Source organism: Dendrobium catenatum, unplaced genomic scaffold (assembly GCF_001605985.2).
Source record: "Dendrobium catenatum unplaced genomic scaffold, ASM160598v2 fragScaff_scaffold_465, whole genome shotgun sequence".
In the NCBI taxonomy this organism is placed as follows: Eukaryota; Viridiplantae; Streptophyta; class Magnoliopsida; order Asparagales; family Orchidaceae; genus Dendrobium; species Dendrobium catenatum.
In genome coordinates, this window is record NW_021318927.1 from 203,491 (window position 1) to 215,830 (window position 12,340).

Below are 12,340 nucleotides of genomic sequence, written 5' to 3' on the forward strand. Positions count from 1 at the left end.
AATAAAATGAAACTCTTGTAATTGCCATTTTAAGCGACGCATGACCTATATTGATGATTTCATGTAGATTTAAGTTTATTTGGTTCAAAAAATTTAAAATACCCTAATTACCCTATTGAAGTAAATGAAATATTTAGGGTTTATTTTTATTTACTCATTGTTAAATAAATAAAATTCCTAAAAATATTAACTCAATTACATTATGTTCTAAATAAAACAAAGAACTTCAAAATAATACTTACCCTCTAAAATTCTATCTAAAAAAAAGGAAAGTTAAATGCAAATAAAAAATAGAGGGATAAATAAATTAAAACAAATGCAAATAAAAAATAAATAAAGAAAATACAAATAAAATATCTTTAAAAAATTCTTAAATAATTTAAATTCAAATTAAATAATAAACATAAATAAATTAATTAAATTTAAATAAAAAACCTAAAACTAATTAATTAAAAATAAATAAATTTTCTAGTGAAGCCTAAATAAATTCAAGTAAATAAATAAAATAAAAATTTGAAAGAATTCATTAAAAATAAATAAATAATTTTGATTTAACCCTTTTTTTTTTTTTTTGAAAGATGCAATTTGCATTTATAATCAAATACTAATTACAAAATAAATAAAAGGCTCACATTTCTTTCTTGACAAACTAAACAAAGAAGAAGGAATGTTATTAAGAGAAAAACTATCAACCAAATAATTATCATCTAAGGTGAAGGTAGCACGTAAATCGGCTACTTTATTACGTTTTCTAGAGTTATGAGGGAAAAAAACTTTATTAAAATTATTTAAAAAGAATAAATCCTTTATTAATGGTGTGTCTATTTGCCATCTTGATTTCTTCATAGAATATTGAAGGAACTTGATAATGTTGAGATTATCTCTTTTAAATATTATGGCTATGATTTCAAACATCCAATGTTGAATAAATTCCCTTATTGACAAAATAACCTCCATTTCTTGTTGAGATACATCCCAATGAATTCTTTTCTTCCCAAATCATTTATGATCTCTAAATACTCCAAAAGTGAAGCATCCACATTAATTTTAATCCAATCTAGCAGTGGGGGTATGAAATATTATCAAACTCCAAATGGAGATAAACACCCAAGTCTTCTAGCATTGGAAAACTAGATTGGTTCATGGCTGTGAATAAAACATTAGCTGCAACTATCAAACTTTGAAGAGTAGAATTACCATGCTTAACATCATTTCAGTTTTTCCAAGAGAAATTTTTTTTGTACAATAGACATTCACTATATTTGAATATTGTTTAGATAGACATCTAAGTTCAACCAAGAACCTTTCCAATGAATGTAAAATTTGAGTTTGAAATCCACATTCTCTTAGTTTAAGAATGATATCAACAAAAAATTTACATTTGACCAAAATATGAGCTTAGCTTTAAACCTCTTGGCATCCTCTAGTACAAAGATTATAATAACATAGCTTTCTACATTTAAGAAATCTATTAGTTGGAATATCATAATTACTCATTCTCTACCATAACATTTCAACTCTTAGATTAAGCTTCAATTTTCTAAACCAATTTGAGTATCCAATTCATCATCTTCAATTTTATATTTAAGTGATTCTTCATAAGCTAAAGTTGAGATTGATCTTTCAGGATAATGAAACATAGCTTCCACTTGATCCTCCACATAATCTGGATTAATAGAAACTTGCAAGATCAACAAAATAAGATATTGATGAAAAAATCACTGAAGCCATCATCAGAGATGAATTGCTGAAGTAGTACACATTTCAACCCTATGTAATCAGCTAGCGTTGGCTAAGTATTGAAGCATTTATCCAATAGTCAAATATCATTCAAGACATTAACTTTCTTTCCATCTGGAATTTTATTTTTAATGAATGGTTTGACGTATTTAGCACCATCCACAAGAATATGCCACTAAAGAAGATAGATTTGAATGAACCTCCAAACCAATCTCAATCTAAGTGGACCCACTTTATGAATACATTCTTTAGAAGCCTAGGACTTCTTCATTGATGAATTCAAAAAAAACTTTGGAGTTATTAATTATCAAAATTCTTTAAAACTTAAACAAAAAATAACTAGAATAACTAAAACATTTAAATAAAATGGGAAAGTTTAAATCCTTTTACTTGAAAATAAATAAATTTAACTTAATAGACAACATCATTCACTAATCAACCTAGAATATAGATTAACATCATAGTTTAGCACACACTTTAGGTTTATTTGATAGGACATCATACTTTAGCCTAGGTTAGGCCATATTATTTACTTTCTTACACTTGATATGGTATGATACTACTCAAGTGGATGTGTGATGATTTGATTGTTGACTTTTATTGTAGTCTATGATGTTATGTAGAGGATTATATATAAAGACTACATACTATTTTTTCATTCCAACTCTTGCAAGATTAATGATATTTTCTTTTATAAATTTTAATGCAAATGTAGATGTACAAGTTATAAATGTTAAATAGTGTAGTAAGGTGTAAAGAGTTATGAAAATTTGAATTTAACTTGATTATTAATTAGAAGCCCAAAAGAATGTTTTTATTTTATTAAAGTTCATTAGTTTTGGAATTATATATCTTGTACATATATTGATCCAATAGATAGAAGACTTTGACTTTAAAAAGAAAATTTATATTTATATAAACTTGCATCATTGTATATGTGTAGAAATCAAGGTTATTATTAGTTAAACTTAGCCACTATTACTTTATGGAAACCATAGTTTGTACTTTTCATTACATTAAATATATTCATTCTTACAAACATACATTCATAGATTATAAATTATTATGATTAGAACTACAAGCTTTTCTATGTTTCTTGTCATTGCAAATATATTTTCCTGATCATGCATGTTAGGCTCCAAGGATGTTGCAATTTTATACTGTTACACCCCAACTCCTTTACCCTGAATTATAAATAAGGAATGCATATTTATTTTTTTGCAATATACACAAACCAACAAACATGAGATATTGATAAGCTAGTGACAGCCTATATAATTGGGTCGAGTCTACTATTATTAATGCTATATGACCATTTTATTTCCTATTTTTTCTTCAAAAGCTGGTCATTATAGTGTTCATTAGTACCATTGTAAGAGATTTAGAGATAAGGAAAAACACATTTCAAATTATAATAGCTAGGTGTATGCATACCCTGAACATCTTCAAAAATTAAGTCTAAACTTAAATCCTTGATTCTAGTTTAAATAAGAGCTATATACCTCACATATATTATTCCTAAAAAGCATATATTTATAATAATGTATTTAGGTGGTTCATTGGATGTCCACTTCAAGATGATGTACGGCTAAGTTACACTAGTGCATAGTGTTGCAACTTAGGAATCCAGATTGAGATTGTGATTTTTGATCATAGCAAAATATTATTGTTAAATTAATTTTATTATTTCTCCAAGCATATAATGGACATTTTATATTTGTTGTATGTGTATACTAATATTTTAGGGAAATAATACTCAAGACAACTAAATCCTTCAAGATATAATAGATTAGGATTTTAAGTAATAAAGTCTATAAATCTTTATTTTTTATTTTCTTGAGTGTGAGAGAGTGTGATTATAATTGAGTAATCGTGCATACAGACATAGGGGGGAGAGTCAAAATTTAAAATTTTAAAACTAATTGTACTGTACGACTTCCAATCATATTGTATGATATTAGTTCATATAGATGACTAACAGTGTATGAAATAAGGTTCATACCATATCATACATGATAAACACATTCAATTTTACACTATTCATACAATACGATGTTTGTTCATACAAGCAACTGACATTATATGAAATTAGGTTAACACAAGATCATACCAAGATTTTTGAACTATTCTTGTAGAAGATCCATGATTGTACAGTGCGATCTGAAGTTGTTTCACTTGTAATTTTTAGTTTTTTTGAAAGTTTTTCTTGTATTTTTAATATAATAAGTCTTAGAAATTGACACTCAAGAACTTTGTTGTGATTTTCTCTTAAGAGTGACCATTTAATGTGAGTGTGTGGGAGAGATTATGAGAGTGAAGTATTAGAGATAAACTGAGGGTGAGTTGTGAGAGATTCATAAGGTTGCCCAAAGTGATGATCTCTTTATCTTCGTTAAATTTTTACCCATCTCCTCTGATGGGTTTTGAGAGAAGAACTTCAACATTGAGTCGAGGTTCATTGGTTTTTCCAAGAGGCTAAAAAATAACATGATAATTATTTTCCTTAAACAGGAGGGTCAAAAAGGATGTGATGGTATGCTACCATCACTTATAAGGTATAAAAGGTATCGATTCTCTATCACACTGGGTTGGTGGAAGAGAGTTTGTTAGGGCTTCTCCACCTTATTGTGGAAGCAAAATGAGAGTCACTTTGATTTATTGCAATACTTGGAGAAGGAGTCTCCAAAAAGTAGACGTAGGTCAAGTTTTGATTGAACCATTATAAGTTTGGTGTTCTTCTTTTCACATTAATTTTTCTATATTTTTATTTTTCTGCATTTAAAAATTTTTGTGGTTGAAAAATCTTTTGGGATAATCATATCTAAATAACTGCATATTCAAGGGTCATTATTTAAATTTTCTAGAAATAATTTTTGAAAATCCAAGAAATTTTTAAAATAACAAATTCACCCCTTTTTGCTAGCCTTATAATAGTTCAATAAGGTTTGAAAGCCTACACGAGCTTTCAAGTGGTATAAGTGCCTATTTCAAAAATTAAGGATTAGATAACTTTTTGAAAAATGTTAATGACTACTTTTGGAAATTAAAACACTTCTGAAGGATACTATATCACTAGATCACCTTTATTCGATAACATTCCTTTCAATTTTAAGAAAATTTGCATGTCTACTTTTCTACAATCACTTGACTATCGCATATGCATATTAGTATAGAAGGGTTCACTACAGGAAAATATATGTTTATCGATGATAATTTATGCATTCATATAATCACTAAAATTACCAACAGTTAAACCATCTTTTAGAACGCCAGTATTAACCAGAAGTTTATCCAACAGTGTTTAATAATACACTGTCAAACTTTTTGGTAGTATAATAACACTTAGTTTACTACAAGTAGCTCAAAAATAAATTTGGGATGGTTGTAAAACACATTCAGAATTATTAATTACAGTGAGGATGCTAAGTATCAAAATTGAATATAAAATTTTTCGTGATTATTTTACTGACTTCATTGCTCTTCTCAAGGAAATAAATCCAACGGATAATTTAATCCCTTTAGATTTATACAGAACAAAAAACTTAGTATCCAAGTTGGGTCTCACAGCTAAAAAAATTTATTATTCTATCAATGGATTTAAGTTATACTACAAGGATGATGCAACATAAGTTTATTTTCGCACCTACAATCCACCTCTTTTCAAATAAAACTCAGGAAAACAATGTCATCAAAAGAAAGATATTTCACATTCTTGTTTATTTTATTTACTGATCATTCAAAGACTTTAGTGGCTCTATGCATCAATGAGTTCAACAGGTCATATTAGATGGTATAAGGAGAAATTAGCAAACATTTGTGCTTTTTCTCATCTATTAGATGTTGAAATGTGAAAACATTTTGATCGAACACATGCTTTATTTGTTATTGAGCCACGCAACATAAGATTGGATTTGTGTGTTGACGTTTTCACTTTATATAGATAAGCACCTTCACCATACTATTGTTGGCCAATTATACTGACACCATACAACCTTCCACCAGAGATATGTATGACTACCCTATAAATGTTCTTAACACTTATAGTACCTGGACCACATAATCTAAAAGCAAAAATTGATATTTGTTGTAATCATTAATTGATTATCTCAAGTTATTATGGTAAGAAGGTGTCCTTACATCTTATGTCTCAAAAAAAAAATCTCCTTTGAGTTGCTTTGCTTTGGATTATTAGTGATTTTCTAGCTTATGATGCATGGTCTGATTGGAGTACAATAAGAAAATTAACTTGCCCTTACTGCATGAAGAATCCTAAAGCTTTCCACTAAAACATGGAAATAAAAATACTTGGTTTGATTTTCATTATATTTTCCTACCTTCTAATCATCCGTTTAGGAGGAATAAGGAAGCATTTATTAAAAATAGAGTTGAAAGGTCACCTTCTCCATCCAGATTATGTGGTGATGATGTACTATAAAGACTTTTTAAATTTTCATCAATTATTAATTTTCCAACATTATTTGATTCTAAATTTATCGAATATAGTATTCAATATAATTGGATTAAAAAAAGTATTATCTAGACATTACCATATTGGAAAATAAATTTGATAAGAGATAATATGGATGTTATGCATATTGAGAAGAACTTCCTGGATAATATAGAGTAAGTTCTTGCATAATGTGCAGAAGAAGTAATGTATATTTAAAATACTTAAGTCTTATTTGGAAGATTTGTCACCAAATATTTCATAAATAATTTGCCTCTAACAGATACTACAGATATTGAGCAAGTTATTGCAAATGAATTCCCAGCTTAATTTAGATCTTATGTCAGCCTTTAAATTTTAAAATTTTTTATTTAAATTATATCTTATTTAATATTAAAAAACTCCAACATTTAAAAATTTTCTTAGGTACATAAACCTAATAATAAGTGTTTTGATAAAGGTTTTCAAGCACTAACTGGGGGCCCAATCCGAAAAGTAAAGTCCTGGCAAATATATATATTGAATGGATTCAAATTTCCTTCCAAGTCATGGAGTGAAGGAAGAAAATTAAAATTTATGGAGTATGTATTAGAGGGAATACTCATGAAGAAGATGAGTGTGATTATTATGATATTCTGAATGAGATTCTTGAGCTGGAGTAACAAGATGAAGATAAGCGCTTTATATGTTTGTAAAATTGGCAATGCTATGATCTAGTAAAGAATAGAGTCACAAGGGTTCATCATGCATATGGTTTAGTTGATATAAAACGTAGTAGAATATACATAAATTTTGATCCATTTGTGTTAGCAAGTCAAGCTATTCAAGTTTATTTCAGCAAATATTTCTGTGGTCATAAGAATAAACAAGATTGGCTAGTAGTTATAACAATAAAAACACCAGTTATAATTGATCAATAATACGTCATAGCAACTACAAATCAAGAGAATGAGATGTCAATTTATATGCCTGTTGAAATTGAGAAGCTGTCAACTATAATACATAATATTGAAATACAGTTAGAAGATGTGAATAGTTCAACTAGCTCATAAAGTGAGAATGAGGATGAAAGTAAAGATACCCTTGAGAGCAATGAAAATATTTCTGATTTTGAATAGTTCTTATAAATATTAGTAGGAAGCAAGAGATCAGTTAGAGAGAGAAGCTCCACACATTAGAGAGAGAAAGTTTTGAAAAATTTAAATTTTTATTCCCGGATTATGTTTCTATTTTTTAGGAACTGAGGGGGACGATGGCGGCGGACTGCCTCCGGCAAGGGCAGGCTATGGACACGAAAGGTTAAGACCAACCGCAATCATCATCATCGAGGTCTCCGTCGTTTGTGGGTAATTCAAAGATAAATGTGAAACGTAATGGTGCGTCATTTTTGAATTCCAATCAGAGAATTTAAATTCCTTTAATGAAATGGCAAGGACCATTGGTAATAAAAGATGTATCAGAAATATTGCCTAAGTTGATCAAGCATGTGGAAGGCAAAGGTAAGGCTATAACTGAAGTTGTGGGTATGGTTACTCCAAATAGTTTGATATCATCTGTAATTCCTTCTGATAATACTGCATCTTCTTCTGGAATGAAAATTTTTATTAACCGGTTTGGGAAATCGAATGCAATCCCTGGACTTAGTCGCAGCATGATAAATGAGAATTCTCAGAATTTGGTTGACAATAATATTCATTCTGTACCGTAATGGAGGAAGGACTCGAAAGGAGATAAGTTGTCTGATGGAATACCTAAAAACTCTGTAGGCTTGGGTAATGTGAATCTATTGAGTATCAAACCATATATAAAATTGGATTTTAAAGAGGAGGAGGAGGTTTTTTCTGAAGACAGAAAGGTTGTAAGGTTAAATGAAGAACTAGAGGAAATGAACTCAAAGAAACTATCAAATTCATTGGTAATTAAGGTATTTGGGAAAATTTTACCATCCCATATGGTGGCTTGGGAGATAAGGAAGCAATGGAGTCAATTTGGGAAAATTCCACTTTACTACATTGGGTAGAGGATGGTTATTATGCTCATTCTCCTCGGAAGAGATGGTAGAAGCAGTTCATTCAAGGGGCCCTTGGTTTGTTAACGGGTATATAGTAGGTATGGAGAGGTGGACCCCGGACTTTACTACTGCATCTATAAAGGGACTTTCTTCTCCAATTAGGATTAGAATGCCCCACTTACCTTTGTAATGTTGGGATGAGAAGAACGTAGATTGTATTGCTTCAAGAAATGAAAAACCACTTATGTTGGATGATAACATGTTTCATTGGGGAAGGAGAGAATTTGTTAGAGTATGTGTAAGAATTAGGCTTAATCAACCTCTTCTAATAGGTGTATGGGTGGATTGCATTTCTGGAAGGTTCTTCCAAAATGTGGAGTATGAGAAGGTATCCAACTTTTTCTTTGTATGTGGGAACATTGGACATGTGGATAATGAATGTGATCTAAAAGTAAAAAAATCCTAAGGTTGTAGAGGTTGCTGATTAAAGTGGTAGAGGAAATGGTGTGGGAAGGAAACAAGAGGTTTTGAAAGAACCTTGTTATGGTCCATTGATACTGGTAAACAACAAGAGAAGCAAAAAATCTAAACAGAGCAACAAGGTGATTAAACCAAACACTGTCAGATATGTTAAAAAATCTTTTGTTCCATTGATAGTTGCGCATGAAGTTCGGACTGTTATGGATGATGGTATCAGTGAAGTCTCTATCCAAGGATTCCAGGAAGATTATGTGAAGAAGCTGAACAATTTGAAGAGGGGGAGTTTAGATTGGAAGGATATAAAGTTGAAAAGATGGAACAATACATTGTTCTAATGGAATAGGAAATGTCGTTTAACAAAAGTGATATTAGTTATGGTCATGATCTCTCTCAGGTTGATAACTTGGAGAAGGCTGATTCTTCTTCTATTTCAAATGACAAAGATGGGAAGGGTTGCTTGCGAACTCAAGTAAGTCCTAATGGATTACTTACAAACTCAAGTATTCCCTATCAAAAAACTGATTTCAAACTTCAAAAAGATATAAGAGTTCAGGAAGTCAAAGAGTTTTAACCATTAATTTCTATCAGCAATTCTGCTGAATTGGTAGCAGAAAAAAAAATTTCTATGGAACTTCCTGTTGTTCATAAGAGGTAAAACATATTCTCTATACTTCAAATAGTTAATGAAGATGGAAATGCAAATACTACTGAAGAAAATTCTTTTGTTGATAAAGAAGAAGGTGAGCTGAAGGCGGATGGAAAAACTGTTAACAAAGTGGATGTCCGAAAGGATTTGGTGAATAAGTTTTAATATGACATTTGTCTTAATAAGGACATGCCTAAGTGCAAATTGTCAAAATAACTCAAATCTTTAGTGCCCATTAAAACTAAAGCTCGTGGAAGAATATGAGAAAGGAGGTAGTAGGAAGAAAGATGGGGGCTACTCCCCAAAAAAAGCTTAATGGAATCCATAGCTTTTTGGAATTGTAGAGGGGCAAAGAAGAAGGAAGCCTCTATATATATGAAAGAATTTATCAATGATTACAAGGTATTCTTTGTGAGTCTGGTGGAAACTAAAATAAACTCTTTTGATAGAGTTGACTTTGAGAGGATGATGGGTCCTAATTGGGATTTTCTTATTCTTCCTTCTGAAGGATTGTCTGGCAGCATTATAATTTTATGGAGAACAGATATAGCTTCCTTTTTAGTATTAAAGACTTCAGATTAATGTGTGATAGGGGATCTTAATGTCTTTAACAAAGGAATATGGATGATTGCTACTGTGCATGGGAGCAAGTAGGTTAACATGAGGAGATTTTTATGGGATAGAATTCATGAGCAATCACATAGGAAGATTCCAACTATTATTGGTGGGGATTTCAACTGCATTTTGTCCCAAGAGGACAAAAAAGGAGGAAGGAAGTTTGTCTTTTCTCAAGGTTCCTTAGAAATGTTCAAATTAATGAATGATAATGACTATCATGATGTTGGAGTGGTTAGTCCAAGATATACTTGGTTCAATAATAAAGTGGGAATTGGAAGAATTCTTGAACGTTTGAATAGGTATTTGTTGAATTCCATGGCTCTTCAAAATATCCATATTGCGGTGGTAAGACACTTAGCCAGAGTGGCTTCAGACCACTGCCCTATAGTGCTGAAATTATTTGAAGTATCAATAAGGATGAGAAGATATATCAAGTTTGAAGAGGTTTGGTTATCCTTTAAAACATTGGCGCACATAGTTTCTAAAGGAGGGAAGAAGAAGTATGTGGGAGATGATTTGGAAATCTTGAACAAAAAGTGCAAGAGAACTTTAAATGATTTGTTTTACTGGAGTAAGAACAAACTTAAAGACTTTTCAAGTGAAAAGGATAGGTTGAAGGCTGAAATATTACTACTTCAGGACGAAGAAGCTAGGAATGGCTGGATGGATGAAGAAAATATATGGCAGCTTAAATCTAAAGTAAAAGAGTTGAATGTTATTTTCAATTGCTTGAACACTTGGTGGAAGCAAAGAGCAAAAGTGAAGTGGGTGGTTGAAGGGGACTCAAACACAAAATTTTTTCATTCCTATGCCAATGCTAGGAGGAATGCTAATTGGGTCTCTAAAGTGAAGAATTCTGATGGCTTGATCACCGATGATCCTAGAGAAGTGGAAGAAGTTTTTTTCAGATTCTTTCAAGAAAAATAGTAGGATAGATACTGTAGTTTGGAGAACTGGCCGGAACCTTGGATGGTTTTGGAAGAAGTTGACAAGATTTTGTTGAGAAGGGAGCTTTCATTGGTTGAAGTTAAGGAGGCTATTATGAGGTTAGGGAACAATAAAGCTCCGGGATGTAATGGATTGTCACATTCCTTTTTCAAAAGCTATTGAGAGATTATTAGTGAAGATGTTTATAAAGAAGTAAGACATTTTTTCTCTATAGGAAAGATGAGTAATGATTGGAATGATACTTTGGTGGTGCTTGTTCCAAAGTCTACTAATCCTTTAACTCCTTCTAACTTTCGTCCAATCAGATTATGTAATTCAATTTATAAAATTGTGGCCAAAGTAATTTTAGATAGAATGTTATTGGTAATTCCAAGGATCATATCTGAAGAGCAAGTGGCTTTTGTGAAGGGGAGATCTATTTCTGATCATCTTTTATTAGATCAAGAGATTTTTAGTAAACTATGGCATTTAAAGGCTTGCAATGTGTATTTGGCCATCAAATTGGATATGGAACAAGCATACGATAGTATGTGTTTGTTAACATTAAAGAAGATGATGATGGAGTTGGGATTCCCGGACAAAGTTCTTGGACTGGTTATGGAATGTGTTTCAAATCCAAGATTCTCTATATTGATCAATAGGACAAGATCAAATTGGATTGAGGGAAGATGTGGGTTTCGACAAGGAAGCCCACTCTCTCCATTCTTGTTTATTATATGCTCTCAGCTATTAACTATTTTTTTTTTATAGCAGAGGAAGGGATTTGGGAATCATAATTAGCTCTAATGCTCCAAGGATTACTCATCTTATGTACACAGATGACGTCTTGTTGTTTTCAGATGAAAAATTAAAAAATTTTAAGAAGATGAGAAACATGCTGAAAAACTATTGCATATGGACCAGACAGAATATTAATCAACAAAAATCATCTTTGTTTTTTGGAAAATCGGTGTTGAGGAGGAGGAAGAGACAAATATCAAAGTTGCTGAAATTCAAAATGTTGGAAGAATTAGATTACCTGGGAATCAAAATTGCTTTAAGAATATTAAAAAGGGATATTTCCAAATGTTGTTGGATAAAACAATTAAGAAAATAAATGAGTGGGTAAATAGATATATGTCGTTAGCTGGAAGATTATGTTTGGTAAAATAAGTTCTTCTTACTTTACCTGTTTTCTTAATCTCTCACTCTCTTGTCTCAATGAGAACTTTAAATGAGTTGGAAAAATTCTGTAGAGACTTCATCTGGAATAAAATGGATAGAAGCCACGGTTTGCATTATGTGGCATGGGAGATGTTATGTAGACCAAAGCAAAGGGGCAGATGGGGTCTTCAATCAGAAATAACCATAATTGGGCCACTTAGAGCAAAGTATACATGGAATCTCATTGAGAAACCAAATACATTATTGAATAGAAACCTGCTAGCTAAATATGGTAAAAGGTGGTGGA

At 31.0% G+C, this 12,340-nt stretch overlaps 1 protein-coding gene across 1 annotated transcript; it reads left to right on the forward strand.

The window, feature by feature from the left end:
- Positions 1-9,984: 9,984 nt before the first annotated feature.
- LOC114579526 lies at positions 9,985-10,869 on the forward strand. The gene has a single exon (XM_028694362.1). The coding sequence runs from the start codon at positions 9,985-9,987 to the stop codon at positions 10,867-10,869; it is 885 nt and encodes a 294-aa protein (XP_028550195.1).
- Positions 10,870-12,340: the final 1,471 nt, after the last annotated feature.

What these genes read in the sequence shown, in the direction of transcription:
- LOC114579526 (XM_028694362.1), top strand. Translation starts at nt 9,985, where the DNA reads ATGAGGAGATTTTTATGGGATAGAATTCATGAGCAATCACATAGGAAG.